This window comes from Scylla paramamosain, chromosome 28, assembly GCF_035594125.1.
Source record: "Scylla paramamosain isolate STU-SP2022 chromosome 28, ASM3559412v1, whole genome shotgun sequence".
NCBI lineage: Eukaryota > Metazoa > Arthropoda > Malacostraca > Decapoda > Portunidae > Scylla > Scylla paramamosain.
In genome coordinates this window covers 14,572,339-14,592,250 of record NC_087178.1, presented here as the reverse complement: position 1 = coordinate 14,592,250, position 19,912 = coordinate 14,572,339, and the positions used below count along the sequence as shown (strand labels likewise).

At 40.0% G+C, this 19,912-nt stretch overlaps 1 protein-coding gene across 5 annotated transcripts in view; it reads left to right on the top strand.

Annotated features, from left to right (window-relative positions):
- Positions 1-19,912, top strand: part of LOC135114977 (aminopeptidase N-like) — a 32,299-nt gene that overhangs the window by 727 nt on the left and 11,660 nt on the right. For 2 of the 5 annotated variants that reach the window (XM_064031314.1, XM_064031312.1), the window contains exon 2: positions 13,499-13,825. The exons of 2 other annotated variants lie outside the window; for them this stretch is intronic. In XM_064031314.1, the coding sequence (XP_063887384.1) occupies positions 13,577-13,825 (249 nt within the window). In that variant the 5' untranslated portion in view covers positions 13,499-13,576. The remainder of the gene's footprint in view (positions 1-13,498; positions 13,826-19,912) is intronic. One more of the 5 variants, XM_064031313.1, reaches the window with a different exon arrangement.

The following is a 19,912-nucleotide window of genomic DNA, read 5'->3' as shown; positions in this document are numbered from 1 at the left end:
CAGGAGTAATTAGGTAAATCGTTCTAGAAGAAATAGGCATTCCTCTCCTCCTCCTCCTCCTCCTCCTCCTCATTTTTATCCTCCTCCTTCTCAAACTTTTCCTCCTAAAGCAAAATCAAAATGATGAAAAATTAAATGCCTTTGTTATACAGTAAAATCTTGATAAGTAAATGACAAGAGAGTGTTATGCAGGAGAAATGTTAAGTACAATGAAACGTAGCTCTTATAAAGGAAAACCGCAGTGTTTCCCTTCTTTCTTTATCTAGGAGTTGACGTATCAGTGACAAGAAACCGCAGTGCTTCCCTTCTTTCTTTATCTAGGAGTTGACGTATCAGTGACAAGAAACAGCAGTGCTTCCTGTCTTTCTTAATCTAGGAGTTGCTCTATCAGTGACAAGAAACAGCAGTGCTTCCTTTCTTTCCTAATCTAAGATAAGTCTACGTAAGTGTCGGTGTGTTTTCCCTGCAGTCAAGAACAAGACACTCCTACTTTTAAATTCTTGCCTGACAGCGTCGGACATCTGCATTTGCTTCATCAAGATGTACAGTGTTGGGGGTTGATAGTGACGATAGTGATATTCATGGTGATTGTGATGATGATGATGATGATGATGATGATGATGATGATGATGATGATGATGATGATGATGCTTGGGATATTGATGCTGATGACAACGACGATGATGAAGATAAAAATGATTGTGATACTGGTGATGATGGCGGTGATGATGATAATGAGATAACAACAACAACAACAACAACAGCAACAATAATAATAACAGTTTCTATTTGATAAAGAAAATATGCAGACTAATACTTTTAATGGCAGCAAAAGTAGCAAATGATGCAATGTACCACATTAGACAAACGCTTAGATAGTTTCTCTCTCTCTCTCTCTCTCTCTCTCTCTCTCTCTCTCTCTCTCTCTCTCTCTCTCTCTCTCTCTCTCTCTCTCTCTCTCTCTTTTATTTTTTTTTAATTCGTCATGAAAACTTAGTATCGTCTACTCGCATTTCTGTTCATCAGTTGCGCGCCAAAAAGTAGTATGTACGAACTCCAAAATAAATAAGGCAATAAAAGCCTTGAAGGACACACTGATGTAAAAGTAAACTGTTATCACTCAAATCCAGTTACTAATGCCAGTCAGTCAGTCAGTCAGTCAGTCAGTCAGTCAGTCAGCCAGTCAGTCGAATATAGTGCCACTCCAAAGTATTATTATAATCAAGTAAATGCAACGACAGCCAAAAATAAACAAACAAACAAACAAACAAATAAATAAATAAATAAAATAGATAAACAAACAAAACTTATCACTGCTTCAGGTCAGTTGGAAAATTAAAGAAAATATCAAGCACCTTTCACCAGCTGACCGTACCCAAAGATCTGTCACCAAGTGTGTGTGTGTGTGTGTGTGTGTGTGTGTGTGGGGTGTGTGTGTGTGTGTGTGTGTGTGTGTGTGTGTGTGTGTGTGTGTTTGCGCATGAAGAAAATGCACACACGTAACTGCTGAGGAAAGTTTCGTGGGAAGCTGTACGAGATTCGCGTCCCTGTGTGTGTGTGTGTGTGTGTGTGTGTGTGTGTGTGTGTGTGTGTGTGTGTGTGTGTGTGTGTGTGTGTGTGTGTGTGTGTGTGTGCTCACTGTTTACAATGCGACGAAAAGAACTTTTGAAGCACACATCACAGACCCTAACGTAATCAAAACCCCGTTATTTCATTCCACTCATGATCCTTTCATGTTTCCCATCAGCACAACCGCCTCCCCTTATTTAGGACGAGTACCTAACTGTCCCAGTCAGGGTGGATGTAAGCTCTCCCTCTTGCCAGAGTAACGTGAACCCGTCACGCTTTGTCACATCACAGTCTTATTTATATAGTAAAGTCACTTCGAGGGGCGTGGACTTCCGAACGGGGATTGTGGAGGTCAGAGAGAGAGAAAGAGAGAGAGAGAGAGAGAATTATATGGAAGCATAGTTTGTAAAATGCTAAAAACAGATTAATGGAATGTCAGTTATAGAATATGGAGTATATGTGGATGTGATCTGCACTACCTGCCATTACATTTGGTTATACCTGATTATAATAATAATAAAGAATGGTGAAGACGTCTCAAAACACACACACACACACACACACACACACACACACACACACACACACACACACACACACACACACACACACACACACACACACACACACACACACACACACACACACACACACACACACACACACACACACACACACACACACACACATATAATTTGCTAGCAAATATCAGGGTGGCATTTAATTACCTAGACAAAGAAATGATGAAGAAAATCATAACACACATGATACGTCCCAAACTGGAATACGCAGCAGTGGTATGGTCTCCACACAAAAAGAAAGATATAAGGAAATTGGAAAGAATACAAAGAACAGCTACGAAAATGATACCTGAATTGGAAGACCTAAGTTACGAGGAAAGACTGGAAGAAATTGGATAACCAACACTGCAAGAAAGAAGGGAAAGAGGAGACCTGATAACAATGTTCAAATTAGTAAATGGCATGGAGAAGATAGACAGAGATGACCTAGTTGTAAAAGTGGAGGAAGGAGATAGACGTACAAGGGGACATATGAAGAAATTAAAGAAGAGTCTTTGTTTGGGAGATATTAAGAAATACAGCTTTCCGCATCGAACGGTTGAAATATGGAATAACTTAAAAGAAGAGGTAGTTGCGGCAAAGAGTGTGCACATGTTTAAAGAGAAATTGGACAAATTCGGGTATGGAGACAGGACTAATTGAGCTTTGGCTCGGACCCTGTATTATACAACTAGGTAAACTAGGTAAATACACACACACACACACACACACACACACACACATTCTGCTAATAAATAAGAAAAAATAAAAAAATATTCGTACTCAATACAACCCCGTAAATGCAGAAAAAGTTCACCAGAAAACAAACACCACATTGGGAAGAGCCTTACAGCCTCGCGGGTGTAGCAAGAATGCTGTGCTTCTTCCAAGGGCAAAACAATCTTCTCTCTTCTTGCTTATCATTAGTGCATGACGTCACGGATGCAGAAATATGCAGGCATCTGACACATTTCTAAGTAAGCATATGTAAATTATCTTCGCAATTATGTTTTCCATGCCCTCGCTGGCCTAAACCCTCGAAAGGCTTATGGACCTGATGGGGTCCCTCCTATTGTTCTCCGAAACTGTGCCTCCGTGCTTGCACCTTTCCTAGTCAAACTCTTTCAACGCTGTCTGTCAAAATCTACCTTTCCTTCTTGCTGGAAGTTTGCCTACATTCAACCTGTTCCTAAAAAGAGTGACCGTTTTAATCCCTCAAACTACCGTCCTATTGCTTTAATTTCCTGCCTATCTAAAGTTTTTGAATCTATCCTCAACAGGAAGATTCTTAAACATCTATCACTTCACAACCTTCTATCTGATCGCCAGTATGGGTTCCGTCAAGGCCGCTCTACTGGTGATCTTCTGGCTTTCATTACTGAGTCTTGGTCATCCTCTTTTAGAGATTTTGGTGAAACTTTTGCTGTTGCCTTGGACATATCAAAAGCTTTTGATAGAGTCTGGCACAAAGCTTTGATTTCCAAACTATCCTTCTATGGCTTCTATCCTTCCCTCTGTAACTTCATCTCAAGTTCCCTTTCTGACCGTTCTATTGCTGCTGTGGTAGACAGTCACCGTTCTTCTCCTAAATCTATTAACAGTGGTGTTCCTCAGGATTCTGTCCTGTCACCCACTCTCTTCTTATTATTCATTAATGATCTTCTAAACCAAACTTCTTGTCCTATCCACTCCTACGCTGATGATACCACCCTGCACTTTTCCACGTCTTTTCATAGACGTCCAACCCTTCAGGAGGTAAACATTTCACGCAGAGAAGCCACAGAACGCTTGACTTCTAATCTTTCTAAAATTTCTGATTGGGGCAGAGCAAACTTGGTATTGTTCAATGCCTCAAAAATTCAATTTCTCCATCTCTCAACTCGACACAACCTTCCAGACAACTATCCTCTCTTCTTCAATGACACTCAACTGTCCCCCTCTTCTACACTGAACATCCTTGGTCTGTCCTTTATTTATAATCTGAACTGGAAACTTCACATCTCATCTCTAGCTAAAACAGCTTCTATGAAGTTAGGCATTCTGAGACGTCTCCGCCAGTTTTCTCACCCCCCCAGCTACTAACTCTGTACAAGGGCCTTATCCGTCCATGTATGGAGTATGTTTCAAATGTCTGGGGGGTTCCACTCATACTACTCTTCAAGACAGGGTGGAATCAAAAGCTTTTTGTCTCATCAACTCCTCTCCTCTAACTGACTGTCTTCAGCCTCTCTGTCACCGCCGCCATGTTGCATCTCTAGCTATCTTCTACCGCTATTTTCATGCTAACTGCTCTTCTGATCTTGCTAACTGCATGCCTCCCCTCCTTCCGCGGCCTCGCTGCACAAGACTTTCTTCTTTCTCTCACCCCTATTCTGTCCACCTCTCTAACGCAAGAGTTAACCAGTATTCTCAATCATTCATCCCTTTCTCTGGTAAACTCTGGAACTCCCTGCCTGCTTCTGTATTTCCACCTTCCTATGACTTGAATTCCTTCAAGAGGGAGGTTTCAAGACACTTATTCATCAATTTTTTGACTACTGCTTTGACCCTTTTATGGGACTGGCATTACAGTGGGCATTTTTTTATTAGATTTTTGTTGCCCTTGGCCAGTGTCCTTCCTACATAAAGAAAAAAAAAAATCTGAAGTCTGTGCAAAAGAGATGTAATGCTGGATATGAAGGCGTAAGACAAAACATTTAAATATTGTACACGATTTTTTTCTTTCTCTCATTTCAGTATGATTACTAGGAATGAACTGTCCGTGTAGCAAGGACTAGAATATTTTCATTAGCTCATAAGAATTTAAATCTTTCTTTCTTCCTGTTACAAGAAGAAAAATTAAAATAGTACATAAAATAACGATCTTGGACGTTCTCTCCAGCGCCACCATCCTGCCTGGAGCCAGCCTTTCCACCATCTTTTCAGCGCCCTAGGCCAGTGATAGTCAACCTGGGTACATGATGCACTCCACGGTGCAAGAATAGTGGGGTACATGACATAGGCAGTGTGTATAAGAATGTACAGTAGGAAAATAATATTCTAGGAAGAAAATTGTTTCGTGTAAGAAAATTATTTAAATTCAGATCAAAGTATTACAAATTTATGTATTATAACGCAACTCGCACCTTGCAGGTGATGTGGCTTTCTGTTTTATCATACACTGTGTTAGACTTTGTTCTTTGTAACCTGTATTAAGTGTAACAGATCTCAAGATGGGATGGTACTGTTCCGAAGAGCATCCTGGTAAGCTAGCCTTTAACTTTGCTATCCTCCACGCCCTAGAGCAATTGGTGCAACACCCTACTCGTATTCCTGACCATCTTGGAGATACTCCCAACATCTTGACCTTTTCCTGACCTCTAATCCTTCAGCTTATGCTGTCACCCTCTCTTCTCTGTTGGGCTCCTCCGATCACAATCTCATATCTGTATCTTGTCCTATCGCTCCAATCCCTCCTCAGGATCCCCCTAAGCGAAGGTGCCTCTGGCGTTTTGCCTCTGTTAGTTGGGGGGACCTGAGGAGGTATTTTGCTGATTTTCCTTGGAATGGCTACTGCTTCCGTGTCAGAGACCCGTCTTTGTGTGCTGAGCGCATAACAGAGGTAATAGTGTCTGGCATGGAGGCGTACATTCCTCACTCTTTTTCTAGACCTAAACTTTCCAAACTTTGGTTTAACACAGCTTGTTCTCGTGGCCCACAAAAGGTACTTAAGCCTCCCATCACCAGAGTCTCATGTACTTTATATTTCTGCCCGGAACCATGCTAAGTCTGTTCTCCAACTAGCCAAAAACTCCTTCATTAACAAAGTGTCAAAATCTTTCAAGATCTAACTCCCCTCGTGGCTTCTGGCATCTAGCCAAAAATATCTCAAATAACTTTACTTCTTCTTTCCCAACTTTATTTCAACCAGATGGCACCACTGCTATCACATTTATTTTTAAAGCTGAACTCTTCGCTCAAACCTTTGCTAAAAACTCTACCTTGGACGATTCTGGGCTTGTTCCTCCTTTTCCTCCACCCTCTGACTACTTCATGCTACCTACTAAAATTCTTCACAATGATGTTTTCCATGCCCTCACTAGCCTAATCCCTCAGAAGGCTTATGGACCTCATGGGGTCCCTCCTATTGTTCTCCGAAACTGTGCCTCCGTGCTTGCACCTTGCCTTGTCAAACTCTTTCAACTCTGTCAACATCTACCTTTCCTTCTTGCTGGAAGTTTGCCTACATTCAACCTGTTCATAAAAAGGGTGACCGTTTTAATCCCTCAAACTACCGTCCTATTGCTTTAATTTCCTGCCTATCTGAAGTTTTTTAATCTGTCCTCAACAGGAAGATTCTTAAACATCTATCACTTCACAACCTTCTTTCTATTCGCCAGTATGGGTTCCATCAAGGCCGTCTACTGGTGATCTTCTGGCTTTGCTTACTGAGTCTTGGTCATCCTCTTTTAGAGATTTTGGTGAAACTTTTGCTGTTGCCTTGGACATATCAAAAGCTTTTGATAGAGTCTGGCACAAAGCTTTGATTTCCAATCTACCCTCCTACGGCTTCTACCCTTCTCTCTGTAACTTCATTTCAAGTTTCCTTTCTGACCGTTCTATTGCTGCTGTGGTAAACAATCACTGCTCTTCTCCTAAATCTATTAACAGTGGTGTTCCTCAGGGTTCTGTCCTGTCACCCACTCTCTTCTTATTATTCATTAATGATCTTCTAAACCAAACTTCTTGTCCTATCCACTCCTACGCTGATGATACCACTCTGCACTTTTCCACGTCTTTTCATAGACGTCCAACCCTTCAGGAGGTAAACATATCACGCAGGGAAGCCACAGAACACTTGACTTCTAATCTTTCTAAAATTTCTGAATGGGGGAGAGCAAACTTGGTATTGTTCAATGCCTCAAAAACTCAATTTCTCCATCTATCAACTCGACACAACCTTCCAGACAACTATCCCCTCTTCTTCAATGACACTCAACTGTCCCCTTCTACACTAAACATCCTTGGTCTGTCCTTTACTTATAATCTGAACTTCAACTTCACATCTCATCTCTAGCTAAAACAGCTTCTATGAAGTTAGGCGTTCTGAGACGTCTCCACCAGTTTTTCTCACCCCCAGTATCCTCAATCATTCATCCCTTTCTCTGGTAAACCCTGGAATTCTCTGCCTGCTTCTGTTTTTCCATCTTCCTATGACTTGAATTCCTTCAAGAAGCAGGTTTCAAGACACTTATCCTTCAATTTTTTACTACCGCTTTGGACCCTTTTATGGGACTGGCATCTCAGTGGGCATTTTTTTTTTATTGGATTTTTGTTAACCTTGGCCAGTGTCCCTCCTACATTAAAAAAATAATAATAACAATAAATAAATAAAATAAATGAAATAAATAAAAAATTATATATATATATATATATATATATATATATATATATATATATATATATATATATATATATATATATATATATATATATATATATATATATATATATTCTCTCTCGACCGTGCGTAGACACTACCTCCGACACAGACAACAATATCGGAACTGTGTAAGCGACAGTGCTCTCTCCCTCCTGTCCTGCTTCAGTTCAGTAATTATACTGTGTAGCCTAGTCGCGTGGATTAGGCACTACTGGGACACACACACACACACACACACACACACACACACACACACACACACACACACAATTTAATAATTACAGATGTTTACTTAGGAACTTCCTCACTGTTTCTTTAAATATACCCTAAAAATCTACTAATTAATAATTAAAAATATATCAGCATGATTTTCATGAATCTTTCATCAATAAAGCCTCAAAAATTGTTCAGTAATTGCAATAAGGATATGAAATTTTCATTCTCCCCAAAATTTTCCCTAACACAGCCTCAATTGATCTGACACAATATTAATATAATATATAATTAGACAATACACTTTTTATATAAATTCTTCCCCAACAAAAGATTCTAATATCTGACAACAGAAAAAAAGACAAAAATGTAACATATTCCTTCTGGGTTTTTTTTTTTTTTTTCTCAACTGAATAATACAGAATTTGTCATTAATAAATAATAAACAACATTTTTTTCTATTGATTTTACTTAAAAATAATAATTATGAGTAGAAAGATAGATAGATACAAAGATAGTGCCTGTCCCTGACGCACAGGCAAGCAGTCGCTGTTCTGAACTTTATTTCAAGTTTTTTTAAAACTTGAAATAAACTCATTAAACTAACTAAACTAATTAAAATGGTATCCAGTATGCAGAAGAGAAACAGAGACCTTCCAAAAGTGTAAGCATTAGTCGAGTCATGCGAGCCACTGTTTGCCGTTATATAATCACAAATTATATACAATAGCATGTGAAATCAAGTAATTTTATACTTTTTCTTTATTTAATCCATTGGGTGCTAAGCATTTTTCATAAAACTTTACCCTGGTGCCAAGCAAGTTTGGATTTTTTTTTTTTTTTTTTTTTTTTGTAAAGTATGTAAAATTATTACAAAACACATAACTGATATATTTCGCTATTCGCCTCTTATTTTCAAAATTTTTACATGCCAGGAGTTTCTGATATCTGGAGTGTTAACGCCCCATAGACTTGAGCCCAACATGGGACTCACCGAACGAACTTCAGAGGTCCGTAGAAGGTAGTTATAGGGCACCAAGGAGGCTGAGGACGTGGGTTGCAGGAGATTTGAGTGAATAGAGATGTCTGCCACAAGTTACGAGTTGTGCAAGCCTATGAGCCTATGTTTCGATGCACAAATATATTTTCTTGTAAACGCATGTAAGTTGTTGTTTTCAACAGATATCATAAAAAAAATAAGTAACTAGAAGTAGATAACAGGTATACAACAATTTTAGGCACTTTATTCTCTCAGGAGGCGATTTACAAGTCACTAAATTGCGTGTTTTATGTTACTTCATTTATAATTATTTCTTATATGATAAAACACTTATGCTATTGAGGCTTTCTTTATTTTATATATATTATTTACTACACACTTCACATGTTTTACATATTCTTTGTGAGGCGACACATATTACCATACTGCGGTCAGGTCAGGAGCTGTACCCTTTATGTCTACAGGCATTTTTTTTTTTTTTATGTAGGAAGGACACTGGCCAAGGGCAACAAAAATCTAATAAAAAAATGCCCACTGAAATGCCAGTCCCATAAAAGGGTCAAAGCAGTAGTCAAAAATTGATGAATAAGTGTCTTGAAACCTCCCTCTTGAAGGAATTCAAGTCATAGGAAGGTGGAAATACGGAAGCAGGCAGGGAGTTCCAGAGTTTACCAGAGAAAGAGATGAATGATTGTGAATACTGGTTAACTCCTGCATTAGAGAGGTGGACAGAACAGGGATGAGAGAAAGAAGAAAGTCTTGTGCAGTGAGGCCGCAGAAGGAGGGGAGGCATGCAGTTAGCAAGATCAGAAGAGCAGTTAGCATGAAAATTGCGGTAGAAGACAGCTAGATATGCAACATTGCGGCGGTAAGAGAGAGGCTGAAGACAGTCAGTTAAAGGAAAGGAGTTGATGAGATAAAAACCTTTCGATTCCACCCTGTCTAGAAGAGCAGTATGAGTGGAATCTCCCCAGACATGTGAAGCATACTCCATACATGGACAGAGTTAGCAGCTGGGGGGGGTGAGAAAAACTGGCGGAGACGTCTCAGAACACCTAACTTCACAGAAGCTGTTTTAGCTAGAGATGAGATGTGAAGTTTCCAGTTCAGATTATAAGTAAAGGACAGACAGAGGATGTTCAGTGTAGAAGAGGGGGACAGTTGAGTGTCATTGAAGAAGAGGGGATAGTTGTCTGGAAGGTTGTGTCAAGTTGATAGATGGAGGAATTGAGTTTTTGAGGCATACAACAATACCAAGTTTGCTCTGCCCCAATCAGAAATTTTAGAAAGATCAGAAGTCAAGTGTTCTGTGGCTTCCCTGCGTGATATGTTTACCTCCTGAAGGGTTGGACGTCTATGAAAAGACATGGAAAAGTGCAGGATGGTATCATCAGCGTAGGAGTGGATAGGACAAGAAGTTTGGTTTAGAAGATCATTAATGAATAATAAGAAGAGAGTGGGTGACAGGACAGAACCCTGAGGAACACCACTTTTAATAGATTTACGAGAAGAACAGTGACCGTCTACCACAGCAGCAATAGAACGGTCAGAAAGGAAACTTGAGATGAAGTTACAGAGAGAAGGATAGAAACCGTAGAAGGGTAGTTTGGAAATCAAAGCTTTGTACCAGACTCTATCAAAAGCTTTTGATATGTCCAAGGCAACAGCAAAAGTTTCACCAAAATCTCTAAAAAGAGGATGACCAAGACTCAGTACTGAAAGCCAGAAGATCACCAGTAAAGCGGCCTTGACGGAACCCATACTGGCGATCAGATAGAAGGTTGTGAAGTGATAGATGTTTAAGAATCTTCCTGTTGAGGATAGATTCAAAAACTTTAGATAGGCAGGAAATTAAAGCAATAAGACGGTAGTTTGAGGGATTAAAACGGTCACCCTTTTTAGGAACAGGTCGAATGTAGGCAAACTTCCAACAAGAAGGAAAGGTAGATGTTGACAGAAAGAGCTGAAAGAGTTTGACTAGGCAAGGTGCAAGCACGGAGGCACAGTTTCGGAGAACAATAGGAGGGACCCCATGAGGACCATAAGCCTTCTGAGGGTTTAGGCCAGCGAGGGCATGGAAAACATCATTGTGAAGAATTTTAATATGTGGCATGAAGTAGTCAGAGGGTGGAGGAGAGGGAGAAACAAGCCCAGAATCGTCCAAGGTAGAGTTTTTAGCAAAGGTTTGAGCGAAGAGTTCAGCTTTAGAAATAGATGTGATAGCAGTGGTGCCATCTGGTTGAAATAAAGGAGGGAAAGAAGAAGCAAAGTTATTGGAGATATTTTTGGCTAGATGCCAGAAATCACGAGGGGAGTTAGATCTTGAAAGGTTTTGACATTTTCTGTTAATGAAGGAGTTTTTGGCTAGTTGGAGAACAGACTTAGCATGGTTCTGGGCACAAATATAAAGTGCATGAGATTCTGGTGATGGAAGGCTAAGTACCTTTTGTGGACCACCTCTCTATCATGTATAGCACGAGAACAAGCTTTGTTAAACCAAGGTTTAGAAGGTTTAGGACGAGAAAAAGAGTGAGGAATGTACGCCTCCATGCCAGACACTATCACCTCTGTTATGCGCTCATCACACAAAGACGGGTCTCTGACATGGAAGCAGTAGTCATTCCAAGGAAAATCTGCAAAATACCTCCTCAGGTCCCCCCAACTAGAGGCAAAACCCCAGAGGCACCTTCGCTTAGGGGGATCCTGAGGAGGGATTGGAGCCATAGGACAAGATAAAGAAATGAGATTGTGATCGGAGGTGCCCAACGGAGAAGAAAGGGTGACAGCATAAGCAGAAGGATTAGAGGTCAGGAAAAGGTCAAGAATGTTGGGCGTATCTCCAAGACGGTCAGGAATACGAGTAGGGTGTTGCACCAATTGCTCTAGGTCATAGACGATAGCAAAGTTGTAGGCTAGTACACCAGAATGGTCAGTGAAGGGAGAGGAAAGCCAAAGCTGGTGGTGAACATTGAAGTCTCCAAGAATGGAGATCTCTGCAAAAGGGAAGAGGGTCAGAATGTGCTCCACTTTGGAAGTTAAGTAGTCAAAGAATTTCTTATAATCAGAGGAGTTAGGTGAGAGGTATACAGCACATATAAATTTAGTATGAGAGTGACTCTGTAATCGTAGCCAGATGGTGGAAAACTCAGAAGATTCAAGAGCATGGGCACGAGAGCAGGTTAAGTCATTGCGCACATAAACACAGTATCCAGCTTTGGATCGAAAATGAGGATAGAGAAAGTAGGAGGGAACAGAAAAGGGGCTACTGTCAGTTGCCTCAGACACCTGAGTTTCAGTGAGGAAAAGAAGATGAGGTTTAGAAGAGGAGAGGTGGTGTTCTACAGATTGAAAATTAGATCTTAGACCGCGAATGTTGCAGAAGTTAATGAAGAAAAAGTTGAGGGGGTGTCAAGACACTTAAGGTCGTCGACAGAAAGGCAGTCCGACCTGGGGACATTTATGGTCCCCTCCCCAGATGGGGACTCCGAGGCTGGTGTAGGAGTCACCATGATGATTTTAAAATTTTTGAGTGAAGGGTGTATGTGTTATTAGGTGCTTGTAGTTTTGTGTGGAGGAAGAGAGTTGTCTTTAGGGGGCAGGCTGTGACTGCCCCCTTGTGTTGTGAGACACAAAGGGAAACGTTGTGAGGTCACAGCTGGGTTTAATGATAAGTTCACAGCATCCCCTGAACAGTGCTTTAGATCTCACTGGGAGTAATTATCATTTCGGCAGGTGTCTACTGCCTCCTCCTACAAATTTTGGTGGGTGATGGTCAGTGAAGGGGGAAGGGTAAAGGTATGAAAAGTGTCCTGACAAAGTATGAAAGACTCCCAGTCAAAATATGGCCACTAATTTTTTTTTTCTTTTTTTTTCGCCGCCGTATACAGCGCTGGCACAGCATGCGCCTACCTGCTGCCAAAAACATACGGCGCTGGCATCCCAGGGCTTAAAATCTACTATTTTTTTTTTTTTTTAACAAGGTTTACTTAGCATATTTCTATATTGTAAACAATGGATTTTCGATTGACAACAAAAATTGACGATAACTCTCCTCCGTGAAGACAATCGCTTCCATTTAAAAGAGCTACATCTTCTCTTACCTGTATATGTTTGGCGACTGACGACCATTTTCTTTTACCCTTTCTCGAGCTCCATTGCCATCTGTCCTTAGCTGTACCTGAGGACAATGGAAAATGTGAAGAAAACTGAATGCATGGAAAGTTATTCTGACACTGCATTGCATAATTTTAATGTAACCATCATTTCCCAGTTTCCTTCTTTCATGCAGCTTTCAAAGTATTCAGTCAACTGTCTCATTCTCTTCTCAAAATCAACTACAAGTATTATTTATAAATAATATTTTTTATAAATAACATCCCTGTCATTAACATTCACCAGATTCAGACTCCTACCTACCGGTCTGGGATCCACTCACCTCGCTTACAACATTCACACAACCAAATAAATAACATCCCTGCCATTAATATTCACCAGACTCAAACTCCTACCTACCAGTCTGGGATCCACCTAACTCGCTTACAACAACATTCACAGAACCATTAAACAAGCAAGATGAGATCACACATACTGAAATAGGAAATTATTTCATGCCACTCTCCCCTTAATAATAATAATAATGATAATAATAATAATAATAATAATAATAATAATAATAATAATAATAATAATAATAATAATAATAATGATAATAATAATCACATCATAATACTGCAGATGATTATCATTAATTAGAGGAAAAAACAAACGAAGAACAAACAAGAAGTAGTGTAAGCAAGAGTGCATGTGTGTGCTATGCCCGAGAGTGCACAAAGCAAACAAATTCTGACAATGGAGATGAACGAATCTGCTGCTTCTGTGTCCTTTGGCAAAAAGAATGACTGCTATATTAAAAGGAGCGTGGCAATGCTACTAACGATCCTGTTTGTGAGCTCACTAGTGGCAACAGGGCTCCTCGTCTACTACTTGGCACCCGACGTCAACCAGACATCAAACAACTACCGTGGAAGAGGCCTCGAACCTGCAAAGGGCGATGCTACAATGGTGAGCCATACGTTTCATTGCTGGTAATGGTGTGTACATATTGATAAAAGATTACTGAAACTGTCCATATAAACCTCCACTATCAGCAAATTTTAATCTATAACACTATCACTGCAAACACTGCTTCCATTACTTTAGCCGCACCAGCAGGTCTTCATTAGCTCTCAGGTGATCTGTTTTACTTATCACACCCATCATCGGAGGGTCGAGTAAAGGCAGCTCTCTCTCTGACATTTATTCATGGGACAGGCATGGCAGTAAGAACTGCAAACAAGTTCTCGGTCTCAATTTCTTATAAAATAACATTATACACTGATATCAAACACTTTCAGCAAATTACAGTATTCATTAGCAATACATGCAATCAACCAGGCACTTTGACAATCAGTCTTTACTTCAAAATTAAATTATTTACCTCGATCACCTTCCCGCCCACCTTTGTGCACGACTTGGCCATGAGTGACTCCCACAGACAACCAGTGGGTTAACCACACTCTACTAACAAGTGAGCATCAGCTTGGGGCTTCATATAATAGCATTGAGTACTGACATGCATATAACATGTGTCTTCATGCAAGTTGGAAACTATTGAACATTTCACTTATGATTACCAAGGAATAATGATGAGGTACATACACTTTGCATACAGTAACATGGGTTCCCTAAACTGTGCAACAATTTACCTTAAATTAACATTAGTATGTACCTTAAAACTAGTATTAGCATATGATAAGTGTTTTGTTACATTGGCTCCTTGGCGGGGTTGCTCCAGTCTATATTATGCATCACCTAACAGCAATACTAGACTATGTATTGGTCTCTATGATGGTCTTGTTGGCCTTTGTGCATCTTCCCTGGTTGTCAAGATTACAGTCTGACACCAGGACCTTAACCTTTCTTACTAGGCCATCATGATCAGGAGATGCTTCTGTTATTCCCAGTTTCCACTGGTTCTTTGCTACATTCAGATCCTTGATGATAACTATGCCATCTACATTGAGATTCCTCTTATTCCACTTATTTCTAAGTTGTAGAAATTGCACATTCTTCTTTCTACACCTGGACCAGAACTGGTTGGCCAGGTATTGTGCTCTGCGCCATCTCTTTATGTAATACAGGTCCTTCTTAGCAAAGATGCTCGGAGGAGGCAGTACTGCCTTTGTTTTCATAGTTAACAAATTACTATGTGTCAGCAGTGTATGACTATTTGGGGAATTAAGATGGTCCACAGTTAGAGAACAACCATTAACTATATTCTCAGCTTCTACTAAGAAGGTTCTCAGATCTTGATCATCTAACTGGGTACTATGCTGATCTAGTAACACTGAGAGCACATTTATCACTGTGCGTATCTGCACAGTGATAAGCTCTTTACAGCCCTCTTTGACATAGAAAGGGCCAAAGAAATCTACTGCTGAGTATGTAAAAGGAGGTGATGGTTCTAGTCTGTCGATAGGCAGGTCTGCCATCTTCTGTCCCTGTGTCATACTTCTAACTTTGCAACAAATAATGCACTTTGAAATATGCCTTGACACTAAGGATGATCCTTTTATTATTCAGTATCCACATGACCTGATTTTATTTAAAGTTATGCCCCTGCCTTAATTTGTTCTTTTGTGGTGGTGGCATATTATCAGCTCGGTTATGTATAACGTTTTGGGAAGGATGACTGGATGTTTGGATTCATCCATCAGATTAGAAAGCTTTAATGTTCCCCTCTACCCTCATGATACCATTTTTACCATCATCTGCTGTCATGCCCCTAGATGCGTGATCTGCTGGGTTATACTGTGTCTCTACAAATTTCCACTGATCTGGTGAAGTGTGACCTCTAATTGTTTCCACTCTATTTACAACATATACATGGAATTTCTTTGCTTCATTTGCAATGTAACCAAGGACTACTTTGCTGTCTGTCCAAAATACTTCTTCCACATTATTATCCTTGAGTTCTCCCTTTAGGAGTTTATGGATTCTAACTGACACCACTGCTGCTGCTAGTTCTAGTCTGGGAATTGTCATGGTTTTTAGAGGTGTGACACATGACTTTGCCACTAATTAATGCACAATGAATTCAGCCAGTCTTGATAATTAATAATATATGAGCACTGGCCATATCCCTCTTGGCAGGCATCTGAAAAGTGATGGAGTTCAACCTGTTCTACTTTCCAAAAGTCATCAGGTACTTTTAGCTTGTTTAGTTTGTGCAGCTCATCTTTCCATTTTATCCATTTAGGTTTGACATAATCTGGCACCTCATCATCCCATTCAACTGCATTCTTACACAATTTTTGTAAAATTTGCTTTCCAGTCAGTATGAGAGGTGACACTATACCTAATGGATCATATATAGAGCTCAGTGGTGTCAGAATGCATCTCCTAGTGAGTGACTTGTCTTTCAGCTTTATTCTAAATTAAAATGTGTCAGATTCTATGCACCACTCAACTTCCAGCGTTCTTTTTATAAGCAGTGTGTCTTCATTCTTACTAAAATCCAAACTTTAAACTCCATCTGCTCTCTTGTGCAGAGAAGTTGCAGCTAATACATCTTTGTTGTTTGACAAGAACTTTTATGAAGGTTAAAACCTCCCTTGTAACATAATTCTTTGCTCTGTTGAATAAGAGTGACAGCTTCATCCATTGTAGCTACTGAGCTCAAACCATCATCAACATCAAAAGTTATTTCTTACAAACTTGGCTGCATCATATTCACAGTCATCTGCAACTTTCTTAAGTGCAAAGCCAAAGTTAGCTACACTTGGAGATGATGCAGCCCCAAAAAGGTGAGCTATCATCCTGTATTCAGCTATCTCATTATTGAGGTCACTATTTTTCCACCAAAGGAATCTTAACATGTCTCTATGTTCTGGGTTGACCTTCACTTGATGGTACAGTTTTTATATCACATAAAATTGCAATGCTTTCTTGTGTAAACATTCACAACACTCCAACAAATTCGTTGGTAAGGTCTGGGCCTTGTAACAGCTGTTTAGTGACTGGTTCCTGTAGTTTGCACTTCAGTCAAATACAACTCTCAACTTTTGTTTTTTTTTTGAATGATAGACTCCATGATGTGGAATGTAACAGACCTTACCATCATTCTTAACCAAATCCTTTGTTGGTACAGCTTCTGCATAGCCTTTGGTAATCATATCATCTATAAACACCTTGTAATCACCTTTGTGTTGATTATCCTTCTCATGTTTATCTCTTAACTTCTTGAGTCTTTGCTCTGCTAAGAGTTTGTTGTTTGGAAGCTTGACATTATCATCTGTAAGAGAAAGGGGTAACTCATAATGCCCATCCTTCAGCTGATGTACTCCTTCTTTCATCTTACTCACAAACCTTTTATCTTCATATGATAATGGAGTGTCAGTTGACTTTCTAACACTGAAGTCAAGTTCAAACATATCTCTCACTTGAGAAGGATTAATCACCTGACAGTCTTGGAAATATGCCCAACATTCTTGACCTTTTCTTAACCTCTAATTCTGCTTATGTTGTTACCCTTTTCTCCGTTGGGCTCCTCCGATCACAGTCTCATAACTGTATTTTGTCCTATCACTCCAATCCCTCCTCAAGATCCCCCCAAGCAGAAGTGCCTCTGGTATTTTGCCTCTGCTATTTTGCCTCTGCTAGTTGGGGGACCTGAGGAGGTATTTTGTTGATTTTCCTTGGAATGACTACTGCTTCCGTGTCAGAGACCCGTCTCTATGTGCAAGCACATAACAGAGGTGATACGCCTCCATGCCAGACACTGGCATGTAGGCGTACATTCCTCACTCTTTTTCTCGACCTAAACCTTCCAAACCTTGGTTTAATACAGCCTATTCTCATGCTATACATGATAGAAAGATGGCCCACAAAAGGTACTTGAGCCTTACATCATCAGAATCTCAAGCACTTTATATTTCAGCCTAGAACCATGCCAAGTCTGTTCTCCAACTAGCCATAAACTCCTTCATTAACAGAAAGTGTCAAAATCTTTCAAGATCCAACTCCTCTCATGACTTCTAGCCAAAAACATCTCCAATAACTTTGCTTCTTCTTTCCCTCCTTTATTTTAATCAGATAGCACCACTGCTATCACAATTACCTCTAAAGCTGAACTCTTCATTCAAACCTTTGCTAAAAACTCTACCTTGGATGACTCAGAGATTGTTACTCCCACTCCTCCACCCTCTGACTACTTCATGCTACCTATTAAAATTCTTCACAATGATGTTTTTCATGTCGTCATTGGCCTAAACCCTCAGAAGGCTTATGGACCTGATGGGGTCCCTCCTATCGTTCTCCGAAACTGTGCCTCCGTGCTTACACCTTGCCTAGTCAAACTCTTTCAGCTCTGTCTGTCAACATCTACCTTTCCTTCTTGGTGAAAGTTTGCCTACATTCAGCCTGTTCATAAAAAGGGTGACCATTCTAATCCTTCAAACTACCGTCCTATTGCTGTAATTTCCTGCCTATCTAAAGTTTTTTAATCTATCCTCAACAGGAAGATTCTTAAACATCTATCACTTCATAACCTATCTAATCACCAGTATGGGTTCCATCAAGGCCATTCTACTGATGATATTCTGGCTTTCCTTACTGAGTCTTGGTCATCCTCTTTTAGAGATTTTGGTGAAACTTTTGCTGTTGCCTTAGACATATCAAAAGCTTTATATAGAGCACAAAGCTTTGATTTCCAAACTTCCCTACTACAACTTCTATCCTTCTCTCTGTAACTTCATCCCAAGTTTCCTTTCTGACCATTCTATTGCTGCTGTGGTAGACAGTCACTGTTCTTCTCCTAATTCTATTAACAGTGGTGTTCCTCAGGGTTCTGTTCTGTCACCCACACTTTTCCTATTATTCACCAATCCAAACCAAGCTTTTTGCCCTATCCTACGCTAATGATACCACCCTGCACTTTTCCACATCTTTTCATAGACGTCTAACCCTTCAGATGGTAAATAGTTCATGGAGGGAAGCCACAGAATGCCTGACTTCAGATCTCTCTAAAATTTCTGACTGGGGCAGGGCAAATTTGGTGTTGTTCAGTGCCTATCAACTCGACACAACCTTTCAGAGAACTATTCCCTCTTCTTCAGTGACACCCAACTGTCTCCCTCTTCTACACTGAATATCCTCAGTCTGTCCTTTTCTCATAATCTAAACTGGAAACTTCACATCTCATCTCTACGTAAAACAGCTTCTATGGAGTTAGGTGTTCTGTGATGTCTCTGCCAGTTTTTCTCACCCCTCCCAGCTGGTAACTCTGTACAAGGGCCTTATCTGTCCATGTACAGACTACAGCAGCACTCCTAGTAGTGATGAAATGTTATGTAAATTTATCCAGAAGTAAGTGAAAGAAGCAACCAATCCCTTTGTTTCCTGAGATTCAGTAAATAGGGAAGTAAATGATTGGAATAAAACTGAAGCAAAAGCATCCAAGTGGAAACCAAGGGAATCAAACACCATGACAAAGAATAGATGGAGTAGAACTTTCATGGCTAAGTCAGTTGAGGAAAAACCAATGTTTTCATTTCAAAGTAATGTAGATGTACAAGCTAACAAACAATTTCCCAAGGAGCAGGAAAGGAAAGGTCAGCTCTGTCACTACTGTACAAAGGATCATGATTTAGATGATTGCAAAGAATTTGCCAAACTTGATGGTAATGCCAGGTACACATTAGCTAGAGTGTAAAGGGTGTTTAAAAATGGGTCACAAAGGGAAGGATTGTAGAAGAAAAATATGTAATGTAGTCGCACTGGCAGGTCTTCATTAGCTCTCAGGTGATCTGTTTTACTGATCACACCCATCATTGTATGGTTGAGGAAAGGCAGCTCTCTGACATTTATTGATGAGGTTGGCATGAAAGTAACAACTGCGAACAAGTTCCTGCTTTCAATTTCTTATAAAACAACATTTTCAACATATTACAGTATTCATTAACAACACAAGCAATCAACCTGATACTATGACAATCAGTTTTTACTTCAAAATTAAAGTATTTACCTCAGTCACCTTCCTACCCATTTATCTGAGCGCGACTTGGCTGTGAGTGTTGCTTGCAAGCAACCAGTGGGTTAACCACGCTCTAC